The sequence below is a fragment of the Chlamydomonas reinhardtii genome, chromosome 6 (genome assembly GCF_000002595.2).
Source record: "Chlamydomonas reinhardtii strain CC-503 cw92 mt+ chromosome 6, whole genome shotgun sequence".
Classification (NCBI taxonomy): Eukaryota; Viridiplantae; Chlorophyta; class Chlorophyceae; order Chlamydomonadales; family Chlamydomonadaceae; genus Chlamydomonas; species Chlamydomonas reinhardtii.
The window spans coordinates 8,410,073-8,429,733 of record NC_057009.1 but is presented as its reverse complement, the minus strand read 5'-3'; the positions used below and the strand labels follow the sequence as shown (position 1 = coordinate 8,429,733).

General features: G+C 62.4%; 4 protein-coding genes across 4 annotated transcripts; all 4 read right to left on the bottom strand.

Moving 5' to 3' along the window:
* Positions 1–370: 370 nt before the first annotated feature.
* Positions 371–4,368, bottom strand: CHLRE_06g307150v5 (uncharacterized protein). The gene is made up of 6 exons (XM_001691320.2): positions 3,491–4,368; positions 2,803–3,410; positions 2,558–2,735; positions 2,066–2,285; positions 1,617–1,883; positions 371–1,434 (listed from the first exon to the last, which is right to left on the bottom strand). Exons 1-6 carry the CDS (start codon positions 3,778–3,780, stop codon positions 1,213–1,215), a joined length of 1,785 nt encoding a protein of 594 aa, XP_001691372.1. The 5' UTR covers positions 3,781–4,368; the 3' UTR covers positions 371–1,212.
* Positions 4,369–4,685: 317 nt separating this feature from the next.
* CHLRE_06g307100v5 (uncharacterized protein) lies at positions 4,686–12,198 on the bottom strand. Its single transcript, XM_043063728.1, has 14 exons — positions 11,805–12,198; positions 11,590–11,667; positions 11,195–11,320; positions 10,643–10,811; positions 10,098–10,402; positions 9,566–9,655; positions 9,281–9,345; positions 8,765–8,885; positions 8,379–8,464; positions 7,983–8,031; positions 7,509–7,639; positions 6,730–6,844; positions 6,089–6,200; positions 4,686–5,719 (listed from the first exon to the last, which is right to left on the bottom strand). Exons 1-14 carry the CDS (start codon positions 12,030–12,032, stop codon positions 5,541–5,543), a joined length of 1,854 nt encoding a protein of 617 aa, XP_042924434.1. The 5' UTR covers positions 12,033–12,198; the 3' UTR covers positions 4,686–5,540.
* A 1,088-nt stretch (positions 12,199–13,286) lies between these two features.
* CHLRE_06g307075v5 (uncharacterized protein) lies at positions 13,287–15,058 on the bottom strand. Its single transcript, XM_043063727.1, has 3 exons — positions 14,968–15,058; positions 14,445–14,496; positions 13,287–14,165 (listed from the first exon to the last, which is right to left on the bottom strand). Exons 1-3 carry the CDS (start codon positions 14,995–14,997, stop codon positions 13,909–13,911), a joined length of 339 nt encoding a protein of 112 aa, XP_042924433.1. The 5' UTR covers positions 14,998–15,058; the 3' UTR covers positions 13,287–13,908.
* A 48-nt stretch (positions 15,059–15,106) lies between these two features.
* Positions 15,107–18,868, bottom strand: CHLRE_06g307012v5 (uncharacterized protein). The gene is made up of 7 exons (XM_043063726.1): positions 18,362–18,868; positions 17,906–17,947; positions 17,711–17,743; positions 16,114–16,373; positions 15,900–15,983; positions 15,739–15,759; positions 15,107–15,461 (listed from the first exon to the last, which is right to left on the bottom strand). Exons 1-7 carry the CDS (start codon positions 18,579–18,581, stop codon positions 15,141–15,143), a joined length of 981 nt encoding a protein of 326 aa, XP_042924432.1. The 5' UTR covers positions 18,582–18,868; the 3' UTR covers positions 15,107–15,140.
* Between the last annotated feature and the right edge of the window lie 793 nt (positions 18,869–19,661).

Here is a 19,661-nt window from a genome sequence, read left to right as displayed (position 1 = left end):
CCGCATCCATACCCCCAGCAGATGGCCAACAATTTGCAGCGGCAGAGCAGTAGTGCATGGCTGGTCGAACACTTGCTGGCTGGCGGGAAGTTTGCCGATGCGCATTCCTCACGCTCCGGGCGCCCGGCCAGGCGATAGCACCTCACAGACACACCGCATGCGGGGTGAGGTAACCGGAGTGCGGGAAAACGACACGAACGCTGGTGTGCGCCACGGTTGGCTGCTGGTGGCTGCGGTCGAAGCTCGAAGACAGCGGGAGAGCGCGGGATGAGCAAGAGCGGAGTGGCGTGCTGCACTGAAGCTTCCCCTCCCCTGGCTTTCCCAGAACAAGAACGTACGCAGCAAGAGCAACACACGGGAACGCACAAGAAACGACAAAAGCTTACAAGAATTGTTTATATTTTGTCAGGGTAAATGCCAGTATAATGGCGCGCGTCGGTGCCAGTACCCACTCATGTCCGCCGTGCGGCGGCTAACACGCACGTGCAGTTCCGTCCGTGCACAGGAAGGCCCCAGCACACGTCCATGCTCTCACGACGGATTCTTCTCCCGACTTCCCAATGCTTCTTCACTACTCCGTAATTCTTGCGCTTGCGGTAACATAGATGTACACCTCTAAATCGACAGCACCTCCAATCAGTTGTTCTTGATCTTATGGGCAGGGCGGAAAACAAACAACACCAGCACGGGCAAGTCGGCCCATGCGGTGTATGAGGGGATGAACGGTATCCCGCTCCTGCAATCAAGCCAACCTAGCGGGTTCGTGAGCGACACACCACATGACACGCACACCGGGAGATGTCAAACGTCCACCCTGGTGAAAAGCCAAAATTGCATTTTGCACAGGCGCTTGTTGCCCTCAAAAAAATCCGTGTACTGCAGGGGACAACTGCTTCCAGCAACGCTTGGCGCGATCCCCGCGCTTTTAGCACGCCGCCCAACATGTCGGCGCACGCCGCGAAGCAGGCCCGCTCACTCACGTCCCACTAAAACGCTCACAGTCACGGTGTCTGATGGATGATAAGTTCTCCTTCCGGCCGACCGTACTAAACAGGTCACAAATCCTACGTGCACACGCTCCTCTCTCGCTGCTGCGGCAACAACAGCCATGCACCATTACGTTACCAGGCCGCCGCAACGTGCGCGCGTCCTGGCCACCCGGCCAGGCAGGGTTGCACGCACGGCGGGCCCCATCCCGCGCGGGAACTCCGCTCACGCCTTGTTCCGCATGCGGTTGAGGAAGCGCGAGAAGGCGTCCCAGTTGTCAAACATCAGGTCGCCCATGCGCAGGAACGTAACCTGCGTCAGCCGCCCCGCCCGCGCGTTGCGCCCAAAAGCGCTCTCCGCAATGCGCTCGAACGCGTAGTCGTCGTACCGCTGCAGCGCGTTCTCGCCCGACAGCGGCACGCCGTACTTCTCCGCCGCCTCGATCACCTGCGCATGTGGGGAAGGAGACAAGGGAGGCTATAAGTCAGCATGCGGACTGGAATCAGGGGCGTGTAAAAAGGGTGTCGGCTGGAAGCGTCGGCAATACTCAGATATGTAGCATGCGCGCGCGGCCTGAAACGCAAATCAGGTAGCCCCCGCCAACTCCCAAGCCCGCTTCCGCCGCGCACCTGCTGCAGGAGCGCCTGCGGGCTGCACCGCCCCTCCGGCGGGTGCTCGCAATCGCGCATCTCCACGCACGTGAAGCTGAGCGATGCGTCGTGCCGCCGCAGCATGGCCATGAAGGGCAGGTAGCCGTCCCGGTCCCGCGTGTTGTAGTAGCCCGCCGTCAGCTCCGCCGCGTGCGCGCGCGATTTGAACCACCAGTGCACGCCCGCCAGCTTGATGCCCATCTTGCACGCCGGCGTGAACTCGTAGATGACGTGCCCGTTGGACGCCTGCGCCCAAAACAAATGCATATGCACAGAGACACCGTAGAGACGTGAGCGAAACGCCAAGCACGAGAGAGAACGCAACCGTCAGCACCACATGTGGCCGCAGACAACACCGCAGTCGACACATTGGACCAATAAATCGGCTGTAACCCCCCACCCACTCCACGCCCCCGCGTCGCACTCACGTCACGCATCGAGTTGAACACGCGCGGCCGCCCGTGCTTGTTCAGCACCTCCGCCGCTGACGACAGCACACGGTCCGCGTGCTCCAGCAGCATGTTGCTGTACCACGACAGGAAGAAGTGTCCGTACGCCGTGTTCCAGCTGCCGTTCTGGCTGACGAAGAACCCCGTCTCCCAGCTGCTGCTGTTGTAGTGCCCCGCATCGTGCGGCCCGCTCAGACCCCTGCAAGGCGACGCGCATAATTGCCGAGTCACGTTGAGAACGTGCATGCAAAGGCATACGCGCGCCTTAACGAACCGCGCAGGCACGGGGGCTGTCCGCAACCCAACCACAAGCCCTTCAGAGCGCGCAGTGCAAAGAACGAATGCTGCCCTCGAGCTGTCCCTGCCCACGTGTCCCCGTCCTAAATCTTCCGCAGTCTCGCCGTCCCCGATACAGACAGTAGAGCCCTTGCGCGCCATTCCCTGACCCATGCCCGCTTGCGCCAGCCTTACCACTCCGCGTGCCCCGCCGCCTCCGCTGTTCGCCGCAGGCTTTCGAGCATGAACTTGTCGTAGCACTGGAACTCGCCCACGCCCGGGAACCGCCACCGGCCGTCGCCCTCCGGGTAGGAAGGGTACCGCAGCTCGCCCGCCGGCCCGAGCCCCACAGTGACCTCCGTGATGACCGTCCCTGCAGAAAGGCACGCCGTGAGACTTTGGACGTCTACGACGCCACGCCCGCCGCATACTAAACTCACCGAACAGGTGCTGGAACTTGTCCGCGAAGGCGTTGATGAAATCGCGGTACATAAGCACCGGCGTGCGGCCCCAAAACAGCGGCACCTCATCGCAGCCGAGCGACAGGCACTCCCGGTTCCGGTGCCCCGCCTTGTCCGTGTAGAAAATGTCCGGGTTGCGCTCGCCGATTTCGAGAACCCACTTTGGCAGCGGGATTTTGCACGTATCCCCGACATTTCCGCCCGCTGCGTGGAAGCTCATCACCGCCTGCACCTTCAGACCCGCTGCAGCGACCTTGTAAAATAGCCGCTTGTAGGCGGAGAAGTCATACTGGCGAGGCCCGGCGCGCTCAACGATACCCCACCAGACGTCCACCATGACACCTTCCACGCCAGCCTGCTTCAACGTGTGCAGCGCGATGTCGAGCGAGCGCTCCTTTTTAAGCACGGATATCCGCTTGCCGTCGCGCTCCACCACCCAGACAGTGTCGAGCGGCAGCATGACATAGACCGGGCACCCGGACCCGCTTGAGGAAGGCTCCTCCGCCTGGCTCTCCGGATACTGCGTGTCGAAGCGGTCCTCGTCTATCATTGGAATCTTTATATGTTGCCCGGTTTCTCGCAAGAGCCTGCGGGAGCATGCGAGCGACGTCAGCACGAACAGCAACAACAAAAGTCGCATGCTGCCCCTGGAAATGACGCCGCGCACCTGTGGATTTGCAAGTCGTCCTCCACTTCTGAGAACGCACTGGCTCCTGGCGTTGTGACTATGGGCTCCGGCGCGAAGCTAGCGAAGCCTGAGTCGTCGTCTAGCGTCCGCGAAGTGCGCGGGTGCGCAGTGGGGTGCGTCACTTGGCGCCCTTGCGAGTGGCAGGCCCCGCTCCCTCGCTGGCTTCGCGAGCCTCTGCATTGCGACAGTCGCTGTGCTGCAAGAAGCGCGCTGCGCAGAGGCTGGACGCTGCGAGGAGCACTGGGGCACTGGGGCAGCGAGGTCGGCATCTCCGCCACACCCCCTGGCCCCAGGCGGAAGGCCAGGTCTAGCGTGAGGCCTTCACTAACACTACTATAGCTCTAAGGAGGCGGGAAAGGGCGACATAGGCCTGGGCTCAAGTTCTGTTTGCCGCGTGGCAGTGTCTCGGTCACAGTTGAGCAGAAGTGATGGTATATTTTCGCTAGCGATACAGCTTTGTTGCATAGTGCAGCTGCGGCAGTCGCCACGGCGCCTGAGAGCGCAGCGTCGGGTGAGCTCGCATGGGTCGTATATGCTGACGCTGGACTGGGCGAGGACAGTTCCGCGGCCGCAGCCGTTGCGGCCCCGGTGCGTGTGCATAGCCGTTATCGCTGGCTGTATTCAGCGGTTTTGTGGAGGCTGCATTGCTCCCGGGTTAACGAAGAGTTTGGCCCGGGTCAATGGTTCGCGGCTTTTAATAACACTTTTCTGCGATTCTGCGGTCGATTCTTCATGTTTTCCGCTTGGAAGTATAATGTGTATCTCAACCGTGTTGCAACGAGTTGGCTGCGCGACGGCGGGCTTTGCCATGTCTCCACACGGGACGGGCTTTGTCCTGCTCGACGTGTAACGAGAGCAGATCCTACACAAGCGACAAACGCGTGCTAAGGATTGGGGGTACTTCAGAAGCGACATAATGCACCACCGGTTAGACGTGTCACCGTTCGGCGCCGTGCACAGTGGTGCGCCCCCCCCCCCCGTTGCCTTCGACCCTACTGGCGCATTCACCGCGTGTACCACCATCTGACCAGCTCGGTCGTGGCTATGTCACATAGCTTCGTGACGGGCACCAGGTGTGGAAGTCAGTGGCATCCTGGAGCCTGGCGGGCGGGCACGCTGGACGTGAAGTTGTGTGGCGCTCATCACGGGATTCATGGCTCATCCTTGAGGGCTTGTCATTAGGGTATTACACTCGCGACCGCAGCGTAATCTGCACGCCCCCGTGTCAAGCCCTGCAGTGACTTAAACCCTCATTGCTGTTAGGCATCGGTCGAAGTTGCACATAATGCCGGTAGTACGACGCGGGAGTGTCGAACCCCCGCGGAAGATGAATCGCCAGCGCAAGTGAGCACCCAGCCACCGGTGGCGTTCAGGGGCCCCTGGTGGCGTTGATGAACCCCGCTGTACACATGCAAAGTCGCTACAGAAAAGCAGTCCACCACGCACCGAGATCCCGGAGCGTGAGGACTGCACAAGAGAAACATCAACAAGGCAGCGCTTGCATAGCAACATAGGAAGTCAGGAACTGCCGTGATCCTACACTACCCGACACTACCACCTTTCCCAAAGGCATCTTTGATACCACCCTCACGTTCCGACAACCCTGGTCCATCACCAACAACAGTTGGGACTGCGCCGCATGGGGCCTGTCCATGCCCTGTACGGCTGTACCCTCACATGCTGAGCCCCCAGGCACGCCAGCAACACCCCCACAGCTCCCGACCGCTCGCCATGACCGCTCACCGCCTGAACGCTGCTCAGCACCTCCGCCGCACCGCTCTGCTGCTTGGCCCGGAGCCCTAGCGCGTCGCAGGCGTGCCCTTGTGGGCTTATGGGCTGTAGCGCCTGTAACCTACGAGCCTGATGCGCACCACTGCCTGCCTGCCTGCCCGCCTGCCTGCCCGCCTGCCCACCAGCCGCCGGCCACCAATGCGTGCCCACCCTCCGCCTGCTTCCCCACTGCTCTTGCCATTTCCCCCTGCAACCTCCCACCCACCCACCCCCACCCCGCACCCTGGTCTCCCGCACGCTATCGCGCGCTACCGCCGCGCCAGGGGAACTGCAGCGGCAGCACGTTGATGCCGTGCAGCGGCCACAAGAAGTGGCGCAACCCGTAGCGCCCGCCCTCGCCCCGCCGCGCGCGGGACAGCGTGTCGCGCGCGTACGGCGCCCACTGCCGCGCACTGGAGAAGTCATTAATGCCCATGCCTGTGTCACACGGATTGGCACATGGAGCAGGATGCAAGCGGGTTCAGGACAGCGGTGAAAAACGCAGCACAGCGGGGCCTGTTGGCGCACGGGTGTGCTGCTGCTTGTGGGCTCGGCGAGCACAAGGACGGAGGGTCGACACCGTGCGGGCAGAATGCGCAAGCAAGCATGGCGCCGTGCGCGACTGTGTCCGCTACCATGATGAACACACACCGCGGAAAGTCAGGCGCGTTCGCAGATCCAGTGCTGGTTACAGCGCCCGCAGCAAGCGCCACCAAGCTATCCCCGCCTTCCCCCGCCTTTCCCCGCCTTTCGCCGCCTTCCTCTGCCTTCCTCTGCCTGCTCCCACCCTCCCACGGCCAGACCCACCGTTGGCCAGGCCCCGCAGCAGCTGCACCACCCGCAGCACGAAGAACAGGTCTGCGGGGAAGGTGGAGATGGCGGAGCGCTTGATGGGCGAGTTGGGGTCGAACGGGTCCACCTGCGGGGGGGGGGGCGGGGCGGGGCCATGGGGCAGTGGTGGGAGAGTGCAGGGCGAGCCCAAACGCGGAAGCGGTGGACGCGGGTTGGGGATACACGCCCGACCTCAACAATGGGTGGGACGAGGGAGTAGAGCGCGTGTTGCTAGCCGCGCCCGTGCGCATGGGGTAGATCCCAACTGGCGCGCATGCACTGCGTCTGACGCAATGGGCGGCCCCACAGCACGGCCCATGCGCTACATGTCACACACACACACACACACACACACACACACACACACACACACACACACACACACACACACACACACACACACACACACACACACACACACACACACACACACACACACACACACACACACACACACACACACACACACACACACACACACACACACACATACACACACGTGTGTGCACACGCGCACACCTTGCTCGTTTTCGTTTTTTACACACACACACACACTTGTGCACACGTGCACACCTTGCTCGTTTTCGTTTTTATCACACACACGCACACGTGCACACCTTGCCGCGCGTGTCGAACATGCCGTACGCCATCTCACTGCGCAGGCCCGGGTCGTTCTTCTCGGTCACCACACCCAGCTGGGCCAGGGCCGCGGAGATGTCGGCCGGGCGACCCCTGAGCATGGCGGTGGTGGGTGGGGAAGGCGGGGAAGGCGGGGAAGGTGGAGATGTTGGGGGTGGGGGTTGTAGATATCAGCCCAAACTAAAGATGGTGTGTGTGTGTGGGGGGGGGGGGTTGCAGGGATGTGTGTGTGTGTGGGGGGGGGGGGTTACAACCCTGAGAATATAAGAAGTGAAGGCGTAGCGAGGAACAGTAGCATAGCAGACGCGTTGCTACCAATGTCCGTGAAGTCCAGCGGCCAGCTCCAGCGCGTACAACCGCCGAAGGCTGCTGCTGCTGCTCTCCCATTTTGCCTACCGACTAATCTAAGTAGGTTGATCGTATTGTAGGTGGGGAGGAGCGGTGTACGTGCCGTGCAAGGCGAGGTGCTGGGAAGGAGCTGGGGAAACATGTGTGTTTGGGGCAACCACCCATGGGCTGCGCGCCTCTGTGGCTGACGCAGATCATACTTGCTGCTGCTGCGCATGCGCCTGCTGTTGCGCCCTGCAACAACACCTTCGTCTTCCCACCGCCCTGTGCCTTTCTGTCAGCCCGCACTCGCACACACACAGCACACACGCCACCACCCCACCCCACCCCCCACACACACGCCCCTGGTTTAGTTTGGGCTGGTATCTACAACCCCCCCCCCGCCCCCCGCCCAGACGCGCGCCCCTACTTGTTCAGCGCCAGCACCAGCTCCGCGAAGCCGCGGCGCTGCTGGTCCGGCAGCTGCTTGGACTGGCCGTAGTCCAGCAGCCCCACGCGCCCGCCGCGGCCGATCAGGATGTTGCCCGGGTGGCCGTCGGCCTGAGGCGGCGGCGGCGGCGGCGGCGGAGGTGGGCGCGCAGAGGCAGGACCCGCGGCAGGCGCGCGTGAGGTGAGGCGCGGCAACCAAGGCGACGGCGGCGAACCGTACACTACAGCCACGCACCGTGGTGCCGTATGGCTGCGCCCTCAGCCTCATGTGGATTGACGAGAACCCCTCGGCATTTGCAACCCTCCGCCCTTCCGGCCTCCGCGCCCCTCCCACGAACGATGTCTTCCCATCCACGAATCCCATTCGGGCCCCAGCCACACCAGGCACATGCTGTGTGGTTGGTACGGCACTCAAGCTATGCGCCTCCCTCAGCCGCCACGGCGCCGGCCGCACCTGGAACAGCCCCTCGCCGAAGATCATGCGTCCGTACGCCTCCGACACGCTGCGTGCGGCAGCAGCAGCAGCAGCAGCAGCACATATGCACACGCACAAGTAATTTCGGCGCAGTCTGGGCGGGCTTCGTTTTGTTGATTTTCAACACACACACACACACACACACATATGTCACTGCGCCGTACAAGCGCCATGGGGCTACATCGGTATGCATGCACGTGGTTGGTTCCGGTTGGGGAGCGCGCCACTGCCTGCGCGACGCAGTCAGACACGCACACACGCACACACACACGCACACGCACACGCACACACGCACACGCACACGCACACGCACACACGCACACGCACAAGCTTAAGAGGCGTCGTGCATACTAGCACACACATACGTGCCCGCACCGAGTGAGGATGCGGCGCTTGGCCAGGTCCCGCTGCAGCGGCGACAGCTGCGCCACCCGGGAGCTGGCCTCAAGCAGCGGCACGCCCTGGGAGTGGGGGGTGGGTGGTACGGGGGGTGGGAGGTACGGGGGGTTGAGGGGTTTGGGGGATCATTGACGCCGAGACCACGAGTCCGGGACCGGGTTTGTGACCGGGTTTGTGACCAGGAATGGGGCAGCAGTCGCAGCTGCGTCATTGTAGGCGGCAGCGGTAGCACAGAATTGGACAGGCTTGGAGCTGCTCGGCAACAAGACGTTTGTTTTTGCTCTTCTGCTCCCTCTCCTCTGCTGCCCTGTTTGTGCCCCGTGCCGCTGCCCCTGCCGCTGCCGAGCCCCCCTGCCGCTCACCTCCAGAAAGCTCATGACCAGCGCCCGCCGTGTGACCAGGCCGCCCACGGTGCGCGGCACCTGCAGCCGGGACGAGATGGGAGCCAGGTGCTCCGCTATCGTGTCCATCACGCGCGCCTCGCTGTGTGTGTGTGGGGGGGGGGTGCAAAGATGGTTGGAAAAGGGGGGAAAGTGCATGGAGCGGCGGTGGAGATGCCACGGGCACACTTGTTTTTCAAGGAGGCCCCACTTGCTTTTAAGGAGGCATCACTTGCAAGGGGATCGCTCACTCGCTCACACCATCATTTTGGCCTCTTGGCGGCCACACTTCAGGCCCGGCGACGTGCGCAGGATTGAGTACGGTACTCGTGCAATAAGATGGAGTGCTGCCATACCGTATAACCGCCGCGGCCGCTAACGCCATCCCGCGCCCCCTTCACCAACAACTTGAACACCGCTGCTCACCCCGCTCGTCACACGGGCCTTCCGCCTCACCCTCACGCTCACCCTCCGCCCTACCCCTACCCTCGCCCTCACCGAGTGAAGTCGAACTCCAGTCGAATCTGTTTGTTCAGCTCGTCCACCGCCGACACCAGGTCGAACTGCAGCCGCCGGGGTGCGCGGGGGTGTAGTGCGTGTATTGACACGGGCACGCGGGGCACAAACAGTTTAGCACTTGTTAGGGAAGCACAATGAGGTTGACGTTGTGTCATTTGCACATGAGTTTGTTCAGCCGCATTGAGTGCCGCCCTACAGCCGCTGCTGCGCCGCTTACCCAGCTGCACCAAACACCTGACCCCAATGCTGCGCAGCCGCACTTGCCTTGAGCTCTGTCTTGGACAGGTAGAAGGCGGCGGCGCGGATGTTGGACAGGTCCGAAGTCATCACAGGCAGCGCGTCGGGGTATTGCACCTGTGCGGAGGAAGCAGGCCCGGCTTAGAGTTAGGGCAGGGTGCATGGTGGCTGGGATGGCGTAGGTGTGTGTGCGGCGGAAGGGTTGTAGATACCAGCCCGAACTAAACCGGACTTAATGCAGTAGAGCGAGGAGGAGAGCGGGGGAGGGATGGGTGGGAAGGGCATCAGGGAGGGGGGCGGCAGTGAAGGCCTCACGCTAGACCTGGTCTTCCGCCTGGGGCCACGGTGCGTGGCGGAGATGCCGACCTCGCTGCCCCAGTGCCCCAGTGCCCCTCGCAGCACCCAGCCTCTGCGCAGCGCGCTTCTTGCAGCACACCGACTGTTGCAGTGCAGAGGCTCGCGAAGCCAGCGAGAGAGCGGGGCCTGCCACCCGCAAGGGCGCCAAGTGACGCAGCACCCCACTTGCCGTACCTCACGACCACACCACACCCTGACGCACCTTGACAGCCACGAGGCCGTTCTTGGGCGCATCCCCCACCGCCACCGCGTGCATCAGCGCCGCTACAGCCGGAGGCAGGTCTGGGCTCGACGAGCTGCTGCCGCTGCCTCCCCCATCACTGCTGCTACTGCTGCTACTGCTGCGGCCGCGCGCCCCGCCGCTGCCGCTGCCGCCGCCGCTGCCGCTGCCTGCTCCCCCGGCCGCGCTGCCCGCCGCTCCCGCGGGCTGGTGGTCGTGCAGCTGCAGGCACTTGGGCTGCAGCACCTTGATGCGCTGGCCCGGCTGCAGGTGGTCCAGGTCCACACCTGGCGCGTGCAAGGCACGTCCACGTGACAAGCTCTAGAATGAACACGTGGATGTTGACACGAGGATGATACGGGTTGACGAGGAGTCACGTGCGCATGTTGGGGCAGGAGCAACCAGTTCCAAACGCAACCCACGGCCCGGAACATGCCGAGAGGAATGGAATGGGTAGGGTGAGGAAGATGCCGCCTTCAGGACACGACACGTACGGCCAGCGACTCCCCCGCCCCACCCACGCGCACCCTTGTTGAGGCTGCGCAGCTCCCGCAGGCTCATGCCCAGTGCGTTGCACACGTCCCAGGCGCCCTGCCCCGCCGCCACCTCCCAGTCGGAGGGCCGCTGCCGCTTCAGGCTGTTGGCGGCGCGCGCCAGCTCCGAGCGGCTGAAGCGCCGCAGCCGCGCCTTGTGCACCTGGGCGTCGAGACAGAGGAGGGAGAGGGCGGGGCGACATGGGGATGCGACGTGGGAGGCATGCGGAAGCCACGAGTGGCAGCGCCTCGGGTACTCAATACTCATGCCCTCCTGCCATCTGCTGCAGTCAGGTCGGGGCCGTGGCCACCGCCGCCGCCTTACGGCCAGCCGTAGCCGACCAGCCACACAGCCACACACCACCTGCTGATGCCCGCATTGAGGCGCTTCCTCCTCCGGGGTTTTCACTTGTCCTGTCACACGCCTCTACTGCCCCATCCCCCGCTCTCCACATGCACGGCTACCCACTCCTCCTCCTCCGCCTCCCCTTCCACCTGCTCCTCCGCCTCCATTCCCGCCACCACCGCCCCCTCCTCCCCGCCCACCTGCGAAATGGAGGCGCTTCCCAGCGGCTGCTCCAGGTCTATCCACTCGAACAGCTGGCCCAGGTCCTGCACGCCCAGCTCCCGCTGCAGCGCGGCCTTGGTGGCGGCGGCGGACATGGGCGGCACCTGCGGGGAGCGGCAGACGGGGCGTGTGTGGACTGGGGAGTGGGGACAGGGCGCAGACTGGCCGAATGCCATGGTGCCCGAGACCCAGAATGGGGATGCGGCAAATGCCATGACTGATGGGAGGCGGGCAGTCAGACGTCGCGGCGTGGGGAATGGGGAAGGCACGGCTGAGGATGAGGTAGGGCGGGGTTGGGCTTCGGGCGCCACGATTGCAGGCCACGGCAGGCGCGCGCTGCCGGGTGATTGACCCTGAGTCCCACACACGATACCTTATCGCACAACAGCGTCAACTTCTTGCAGATTTGTTCTGGCACAAAATCCCCGCGAGAGCCGATGAACTGGCCCGCCTGCATGTACATGGGGGCCACGTCAGGCGAACGTGAGGTCACATTCAACGCCTCTGCCGCTTGACCGCCTTCTCAGCCCACAGCACGCACGAACACACACGCTTGGCAGGGGTGGAAGTTCCTGGCACCCCACTGACCTTCAGGTAAAATCCCCGTAGTGCAATGCAGAGCTCGTACATCTTCTCGCCGGCTTGCGTGTGCTGGGGGACCCATACCGACTCCTGAATCTCCGCATCGGACCGTCCGAGCACCTTCAGACCTAGCGCATGCAGTTGCGCTACTTTATACGTGCCGTAAATTGAGGCCGCTCGCCCCCAAAACTCGAAAGTGCGCAATATTGCGGGCGGAGAGTTGCGCGATTCCATACTGCGTGCGGTTTCGGGAGACAAAGACACTACATATGTGAGCGTAGCTATGAAAAGGGAATACGGCCTTGCAAAGGAAACCCGGGGAGTGGAAACAAGCGTGCAAGCGTTTCAGGCAGCGGTTTTATTTGTACACGGCGTAGGCGAGTGATTGTCAATGCATACCAAGACCGTATCAGACGTTATGATAACAAGTTCTCCGTGACAGCCGTCGGCTCGATCTCGGAATGGGGCGTTGGGGTTTGGCACGCACGCATCAACGGCTTTATGGAAGCTGCCCCCGGCAAGGAACGCGCCCGAGCATAACACTGCCGAACGGGAGAATGCTATAGTGTACCAGGCACGCTCCTGTTAGGACTCCGGGCAGGCGGAGTGCAGTGTAACATGCACACGCCTACGCCGCCTACTGGAACAGATCGGGACAGCTTGGCGTTTGCGCAAGCGCCTACAGGGGCAGGGCGGACACGAGAGCAGGGTTTTCATCCAGAACCAGTGAATATGGAACGTGCTATGAGTGTTCATGGGATCAGGAAACCGTAGCCGGTAGCCCGTCCAGTTGCAGGGGCGGTTCAGTCGCGAGAGTTGTGTGGGGCTGCACCATAAGCTCTTCTTCGTTAGTAGGCTGCCGTGCCGCGAATGACACCACTTGCCCCCATATGCAGCGTTGGCGTGTGGCCGCCAATGCTTGCTGGGAACGTCAATGGGGGGGGGGGCTGTGCGCGTTCAGGGGTACACGGTGGACGTTCGGGACAGGCGTTGCAGATGGGTGGGAGCGAACAGTTCGTGCGGGATCTGTGCGGCAGGGGCGCCTGAAAAGGCAGATGAGCCAGTGCGGACCGCAGGAGGGAGCGATTGGAATTGCTGTTCGCGCGACTGAAGAGGGAGGGATAAGCGAAACAGGGGAAATCGGTAACGGTATGGAGGGTCGGAGAACTTGGTCGGGCGGGGAAAGTAGTGGGAGGAGTGGGAGTGGCCCCCATTGAGCGCGTAACGGCGTAAGCGACTCGCCGAAGCAATTGCAGACATTCACCCACACAGCCCCGCCCATCATACCATCACCGGAGTCCGTCAGCGTTAGCTGCGCGAGTGGGAGCGGGTACTTGCGGTCATCAGTTGGGAGCTGCTAGTGGGGGCTGCGGTCAAGCGCGCATAGCTGGCTGTTGACGCGCGGTGCGGCTAGGAGCGGTCAGTTGCGCGCGGCGCCGGCTGGTATAAGACCGCGCTGGCTGGTGTAGGGCTCAAGTGGGAAACGCGGGGGAAAGTTGATTACAATCTATAGCAACAGCAGCGCATCACTGCGACGTGTTCCTGAGCACCGCGCCTGCACCAGCCCCGGCGGGCAGCGGCTGAGAGCCGCCTAGCAGCACGCGCTCCTTATCCTGCCTTGTGCTCCCACTCACCGCCCAGACGCAGCGTCCCAGCGCCGCGTCGATGTATGCGGGACACCGCCAGCTCTACTCGCCCCTGCCCCACAGCCGCCAGGCCCGCTGCATGCGGCCGCCACGCTAAGGATACCACTCATGCTGCGCCAGCAGCACCTCCTGGGCCTGCTGCTGCGGCGGCGGCAGCCGCGCACTGTCATCCTCAAACTCCTTGTGGTATATATAAATAAAGACAGCTCCGACTATCCCGTGTACGGCAAGCAAACCCCCAAGCCGTTCTAGAGTCGGGGGTCACAGTTGGGTACAACTCCAACCAGGCGCTGGCAGTTGTACGGAAAGCCATACTGTAGTAACAAATACGGCCATCGACGTGGGTGGCCATAGACGTGGGCGGCCATCGACGTTGGGTACGCGCATTCTTGGGGGCCGGCTGGCCAAGAAGCTGCACATGGATGCTGATCATGTACATGGGGGGTGCCGCCGGTTGGCACGCATCACGGCTGGGAGCTGCGCGTTGCAGGCGGCGCTGGCTGAGCAATCCTGCAACCTGGCCTGGCCTGAGCAATCCTGCAACCTGGCTTGCGCCTGCGCCTGCTTGGCTTTTTGCTGCTGCTGCTGTTTTTGTTGCCGCCCCTGCTTCCCCTTTGCGTCCGCTGCGCCATCGCCGGAGCTGCTGCTGCGGCTTCTGCTTGCCTGCCAGCTTGCCGCCTTGCCGTTGCTCTGCTGTTGCTCTTGCCCTTGCCGGGAGCGCCTGCACATTCCAATGCAGTATTCGCAAACATTTATCAGCACACGCACGGCTTGTATGTAGCATTGGGCAGGGGCCCCACGCTGCATGGGTCACACGCGCGAGCGATACGACAGCCGCTCCGCTGATACATCGTGCGTCTGCGTGTGAGTGTGGGTGGGTAAGGAGGTGCACTCGCCACGCCCGCTGGGCTCACCACGGACTGCTCCTCCTCTCCCGTCTGCCAGCAGCAGCCTGACGCGTCCCTGCTGGTCCGCACCGCCCGGCCGCTGGCACACTCACCGTATCGCGGCTTTGGGTTCGTGAGGACGGGATGTGCGGCGTGCAGCATTGACTGTAAGAGCACCAAACAATACCGAAGTCGTTACAGGGCATGTATGGAGGTGCGTCTGTGTTTGTGTGTGTGTGTGTTGGGGAGGGGGTTGCATACATGTATATTATAAAATGAAGGCGTAGCCAGGAACAGTAGTATAGCAGACGCGTTATCATCAATGGACCGATGACCGGGGGGGGGGGGGCAGGTGGCACGGGTGGGCACGAGCCACGGTGCGGGGTCAGCGGATCGGAGTGGCAGGACACCCCCACCAGCATACCCGCGCGGGCACACCGTGCCGTAAGGTGCCAGCATCAAACCCGCCCCTCGCAGCTACCGCAACGACTATGATTTCACCCCACGCACCCGCCCATTCCGCGGCCCCCCTGCTTGGGTTGCTTGGGAAACAAACTACTCCCCTAACCCAAAGCCCCCATACCCCCCGAAGAAACCCCCAAAGGCGCTAACAGCAGCGAAACCACTACTACTCACGCTCGCCAGCGCCTCCCACATGGCCGCCATCTTAGCTGGGTGCAGCGAGACGACAAAGCCGGGCCCGGCCGCCACGCTACTGCCGGACAGGTCCTTCCAGGGTGTCGCATCGGCTGCAGCAGCAGCAGCAGCGCCGGTGGGCCCATCCACCGTTGATGCCCATCTCCCATCCATCACATCATTGTGCCACCGCTGCTGCCACCGCTGCCGCTGCTACCGCCGCTTGCTGAGTCCCGGAGGAACCCCTGAAACAGCTCTCTGTCGCAGCGAACAGTGGGCGGTATGTCCGCCGCACTGCACCACTGCCGCTGCAGTGCGTGATCAAACGCCGATGCGACGTGAACGCTCAGCGCATACTCTGATGGCGCTGTGCCGGCTGCAACTGCCAGCAGGCGGCCGTCCAGGTCGCCCAGCTTCACCGATTTCTGACGCCCGCCGTCGTCTGTATACTCAAACAGCACCTTGTCTTTGCGCTTCTTGTCCAGCAGCACCACCTGCGAAGCAAGACTCACTGGGGATCAGCCATGGCCACTTCGGTACATACCGCAGAGAGAAAGGTGACAGGCATGGCTAAGAAGAGAAGACAGCGACGACATGGCTGGCGTGCATGGCTGGATGTGGGTGCCCCCATTAAGCTCAAGCCGGGTGGTCGGCTAATCGCTCATGTTCATGGTCTTCACCTCTCACAGCGTGCAGGTCCAATCAGTAAGGGTCCTGTACCTAGCGCGTGCCCGTGTCCCTGGACCCCTGACCAGCACTAGCGCCTCGTACCTTGAGTTCCACGGGGGTGACCTGCGCATGTCATGCAATATGGCATACATGCACAGGGATGGGGCAAGGCTGGATGCTTGTGCCTAGCGCGCGTATCAAAGCAAGGCTACCACAAGCACAGGCGGTAAATGGTGCCGTGCATGAAACTCGCAACATCTCACCGTGAACGCGAAGTTGTCGAAGTGCTGCTCGACCTCGCGGTGCATGAGCATAAGGTTGGGTGGGTCGTCGATCTTGACACCTTTCTGCGCGCACACCCCGACGTTCAGGCAGTGCGTGCGCAGTCCCGGATAACCGGATGACTAGGGACCTGGCATGTTAGGACCCCTGGACGCACACATGGGCTGTCACCCGGCAAAAGTGGCTCACACTCACCGTGGGGGGCCACCGCCGCTGGTAGATGTGGCCGGCAACCACGTCCTGCACCGGCAGTTGGACGCCCGACACCGCGCACGTGGCATGCCGTGGCTGCGGCTCGCCCGTGTAGTACTGCAGCGCAGCCGGGCGGTACTCGGACTGCGCAGATGAGCGTGACCGCGGCCCGTAGGCGCGCTGGAGCAGGGGCTCGAGCATCGGCTTCAGCTGTTTCACGGCCTTGGCGACCTGGAAGACCAGTGCATCCGTAGCGCTGACGCCTGCGCGGGGGGAAGAGCATGCGGCGGAGCGTGATGAACAGGCTGCAGGCTCCTGTCAGGCGAGCCCGGAGGGTGCGTTGATTCAAGCCAGCAGCACCGGTACGCTGGCACCTGTCGCCCGCCGAGCAAACTCCGGGACCGCTATACAATGCATAGGCCGCTTTTATTTGAAGCTGTGACCTATGACGTGCTAATGCTAGCCACCGTGCCAGCTGTGACAGATGACCGAGGGGGAAGTCGCTGCCACCCCGAAGGCACGGACCCCTTTCCCAAACGCATGCGGGCATGAACGACATTGGAAGGGCAGCAGTTCAAAAGCGGCACCACAGGCGGATTCTCCTACCCTTGCTTTGTGAACGAGACCGCACGAACTTGATGATTGCCCTACTGTTAGCGCCTATTGGAAAGATTGTGAGTTCCTTCTCCGACAATGAGGCCAGGATGGCCAGCAAATCGGGCGGTACCAGGTGGCCAGGTGGCGAATTACGGGCGACGACGGTGCCGCATGCTCCTCGTGCCGTATGTGCATTTGTTTGAAGCAACCGTACGTGGCTGGCTCCCACGTTGCGACATGCGCACTACGCGCATATCAGCGACCATCCCGTGCAGGACCCATTTCGGCAACTAGAGCCCCGTTAACTAGCTCACAACGACCTCTGGGGCTTGTTGCGTCTTCTAGGCTGGCGTGTACAAACATGTGCTCTGCTCAGCAATACCTTGGCATCAATGGGTACAGCAGCAGCTGCACGCACGCAGTTACGCGCCTGCATGAACCCCCACGTACGGGGAACACGCCCGGTTCGGACGGGTTGAAAACCCAAGCTTCGGCGCTCTTATTCATACGCGCACCATTCTCTACTCTGTAAGCATGTGGCACTCGTGGTTTGTGCTAGTGTTGAGTCTGGTGCCGACAAACGCGCGGACAAGGGCTTCGCCCGCCCTGAATCGCTCCGGGGGCTCAGCCCAAACACCGCATAAGAACTTCTTCATAATGAGTCCAGTGAGCGTGATATTCTTACTTGCACTTTATGGATAAGTACGGCGCAGCTGGAAGGTTTGCAATCGCAGCAGCCCCCACTCCCCAGGCCGCCACCTGCTGCCCGGCCGCCGGTTCGCACCCGCCCTTACACCAGTATACTTGGGCCTCATCGCCAGGCATACAGCTCCTGGCACGTACGCCAGGAGCTAGACCTGGCTTGTGCGAGGACTTGGCCCCGGCCACATACAGAAGCCCTAAAGTGTCCCGGCACGCCAGGAGTTGACCCCGCCAAAACTACTCCTTCCAGGACTGGCAGGGGAGACCTGACTACGTAATTACCAGACACACACGGACTCACCCGCCATTGCCGCACTCTCAGGTCCCAGGTCGCCTGCAAGCAGGGGTGCGGCCGTGGGCAACATTCAGGCAGGTTAGAAATTGCACGTCAAGCTGCATCCTGAGAGGCGATGGCTACGAAAATGTGCAACAGTAATGTAATGTGCGAACACGCACGTGAGCAGTACTGTCCACAACATTTTCCACAACAACTCACCGCCAGTTGTCGTGCTCCCCGGGCCCGGCCCTGCCACCGCGCCTGCACAACAGGCGCAGCCGTGGGGCACATGCATGCAGGTTAGCAACGTCAAGCTGTCCCCAAGGGTAATATCCAAACGGACGGTGAGCACCATTGCCGCTGATGATAAAACTCTGCGTCTCGTTTTTTCCGGCGAGTTCCGACGCAGTCACGCACTGCCAACCCACCAAAGCGGCAACCAGAGGTAGAGTCAGCTACCAGCTAGCTAAGGTGTCTGTTGACCTGCTCATCCATCAGCAGTCCACCCAGCCCCACGTGCGCGCAGCGGCGGAACACCCCGGCCCACCACAGACACTACCGTACCTTCCGGCGCCCACCATGTACTCACCCCAACCAGCCTCCGGCCCCGCCTTGCTTAGGATCACCCTGATGCGCTCTAGGGGACATGCTACCAGAAATAGAATATCCACGCACCTTGCAGCTTGGACATAATAAAGCACACGTCACCTGGCGCCAGTCCAGCTTTCTCGAGGCCGTCGCAGGTGGCCGCCCGAAGGCGCCCCGGCAAGTCGAATTTGGCGCTGACGAGCCTGTCGAGTGTCTTATCATCAAAGCTGCTGACCGCCTCCGCATCAAAACCTAGGTTCGACAAGGCATCGCGTGCCCGCTGCCGGTGCTGACTTGCAAAATCCATGGCGCGGATTGGCTATTTTTTCCCCGTTCAATTTTAGCTACCAGTGGAGGCACGCATTAATCAGCGGGGAGAGCGATTGTCCTCCCAAATGCTGACTCTGAGCAGCAGGCTCCCTCGCGGGAGCCCGCTATCTGATGCGAGCGTGATATGTACTGTCTAGGCGCGCTGGCAGGGTTCGAGCGATGGTTGGCGGAGAACTTTCGTGGGCTGTAACTGTAAGGTGCCAGACGCAGCGAATACAGGCCGCTATGGATGCACTGGTGACAACTTTGGGTGTATGCGTCAACTCGCGGCTAACTGGATCGCGCTTCCTTTGTGAAACATGCATTGGCAAACCATGTGCAGGACTCCACCCACCCACCCCGCCGGACCCCTGCGCAGCTGGTCGTCCCTACGAGTGCAGCCCGCGTGCAGGTGTATGGATGCCAGTGAAGGAGTCCTCCCCACCCCAGCAGTGTAATAGTCACATGCATAGCACACAGGCAGCAGCAGCACGGGTGCATGCGCGCAAGATGGGAGCACTAGAGCTCGCCCGGCCGCGCGCCCGAGGCCCTGCAGATGCCGGCGCCCTCGCACCGCAGCCACTCGGGCGCCAGCAGCTGCTCGGCACTGCGCGCCTGGTTGGTCGGAGGAGTGAGGATGGCCTCCAGGAACGCCCACCCCTCCGCCAAAACCCCAACCCTCTCGCAGTGCGGCTGCACGGCGAGGCCCAGCTGGTACAGGTCCGATGCGCGCGTGTGGCGGCCACCAACCCGGATGGAACCGGGCTGTCAGCCAACCGGCTCGAAGCAGGGCTCTCATCTTGGGTAGCATACGCTTTCACGGCGAGCTGCGCAGCACGGCATGCCCGGCTGACAGGATGACAGGTATCAGCGGGCCTGCGCGGACATCATGAACAGGGATTGGGGCAGGGAAGTAGTCACGACTGCAGAAACCGCGCCTGCTGGCGCGAGGCGACCGTCAGGTGTGCGGTGGGACAGTCTTAAGGCAGGTCGGTGAGGTCCCGTAGGGTGCAGCTGATTCCCAAAGCCCAGAGAGGCGGCCGTCAGGTGGTGTGGTCCCTAGTCTCCATGTGAACAG

What these genes read in the sequence shown, in the direction of transcription:
- CHLRE_06g307012v5 (XM_043063726.1), bottom strand. Translation starts at nt 18,581, where the DNA reads ATGGATTTTGCAAGTCAGCACCGGCAGCGGGCACGCGATGCCTTGTCG. An exon ending in AGCGGCGGTGGCCCCCCACG is followed by an intron (nt 15,984 to 16,113) that starts GTGAGTGTGAGC and finishes GTGTGCGCGCAG; the next exon opens with AAAGGTGTCAAGATCGACGA. An exon ending in TCGACAACTTCGCGTTCACG is followed by an intron (nt 15,760 to 15,899) that starts GTGAGATGTTGC and finishes TGACATGCGCAG; the next exon opens with GTCACCCCCGTGGAACTCAA.
- CHLRE_06g307100v5 (XM_043063728.1), bottom strand. Translation starts at nt 12,032, where the DNA reads ATGGAATCGCGCAACTCTCCGCCCGCAATATTGCGCACTTTCGAGTTT. An exon ending in TGACGCTGTTGTGCGATAAG is followed by an intron (nt 11,321 to 11,589) that starts GTATCGTGTGTG and finishes CGCTCCCCGCAG; the next exon opens with GTGCCGCCCATGTCCGCCGC. An exon ending in ACGGCCTCGTGGCTGTCAAG is followed by an intron (nt 9,656 to 10,097) that starts GTGCGTCAGGGT and finishes TCCTCCGCACAG; the next exon opens with GTGCAATACCCCGACGCGCT.
- CHLRE_06g307075v5 (XM_043063727.1), bottom strand. Translation starts at nt 14,997, where the DNA reads ATGGCGGCCATGTGGGAGGCGCTGGCGAGC. An exon ending in TGTGGGAGGCGCTGGCGAGC is followed by an intron (nt 14,497 to 14,967) that starts GTGAGTAGTAGT and finishes GTGCTCTTACAG; the next exon opens with TCAATGCTGCACGCCGCACA. An exon ending in GAACCCAAAGCCGCGATACG is followed by an intron (nt 14,166 to 14,444) that starts GTGAGTGTGCCA and finishes TGGAATGTGCAG; the next exon opens with GCGCTCCCGGCAAGGGCAAG.
- CHLRE_06g307150v5 (XM_001691320.2), bottom strand. Translation starts at nt 3,780, where the DNA reads ATGCCGACCTCGCTGCCCCAGTGCCCCAGTGCTCCTCGCAGCGTCCAG. An exon ending in GACGACTTGCAAATCCACAG is followed by an intron (nt 3,411 to 3,490) that starts GTGCGCGGCGTC and finishes ATGCTCCCGCAG; the next exon opens with GCTCTTGCGAGAAACCGGGC. An exon ending in TGTTCAACTCGATGCGTGAC is followed by an intron (nt 1,884 to 2,065) that starts GTGAGTGCGACG and finishes TTTTGGGCGCAG; the next exon opens with GCGTCCAACGGGCACGTCAT.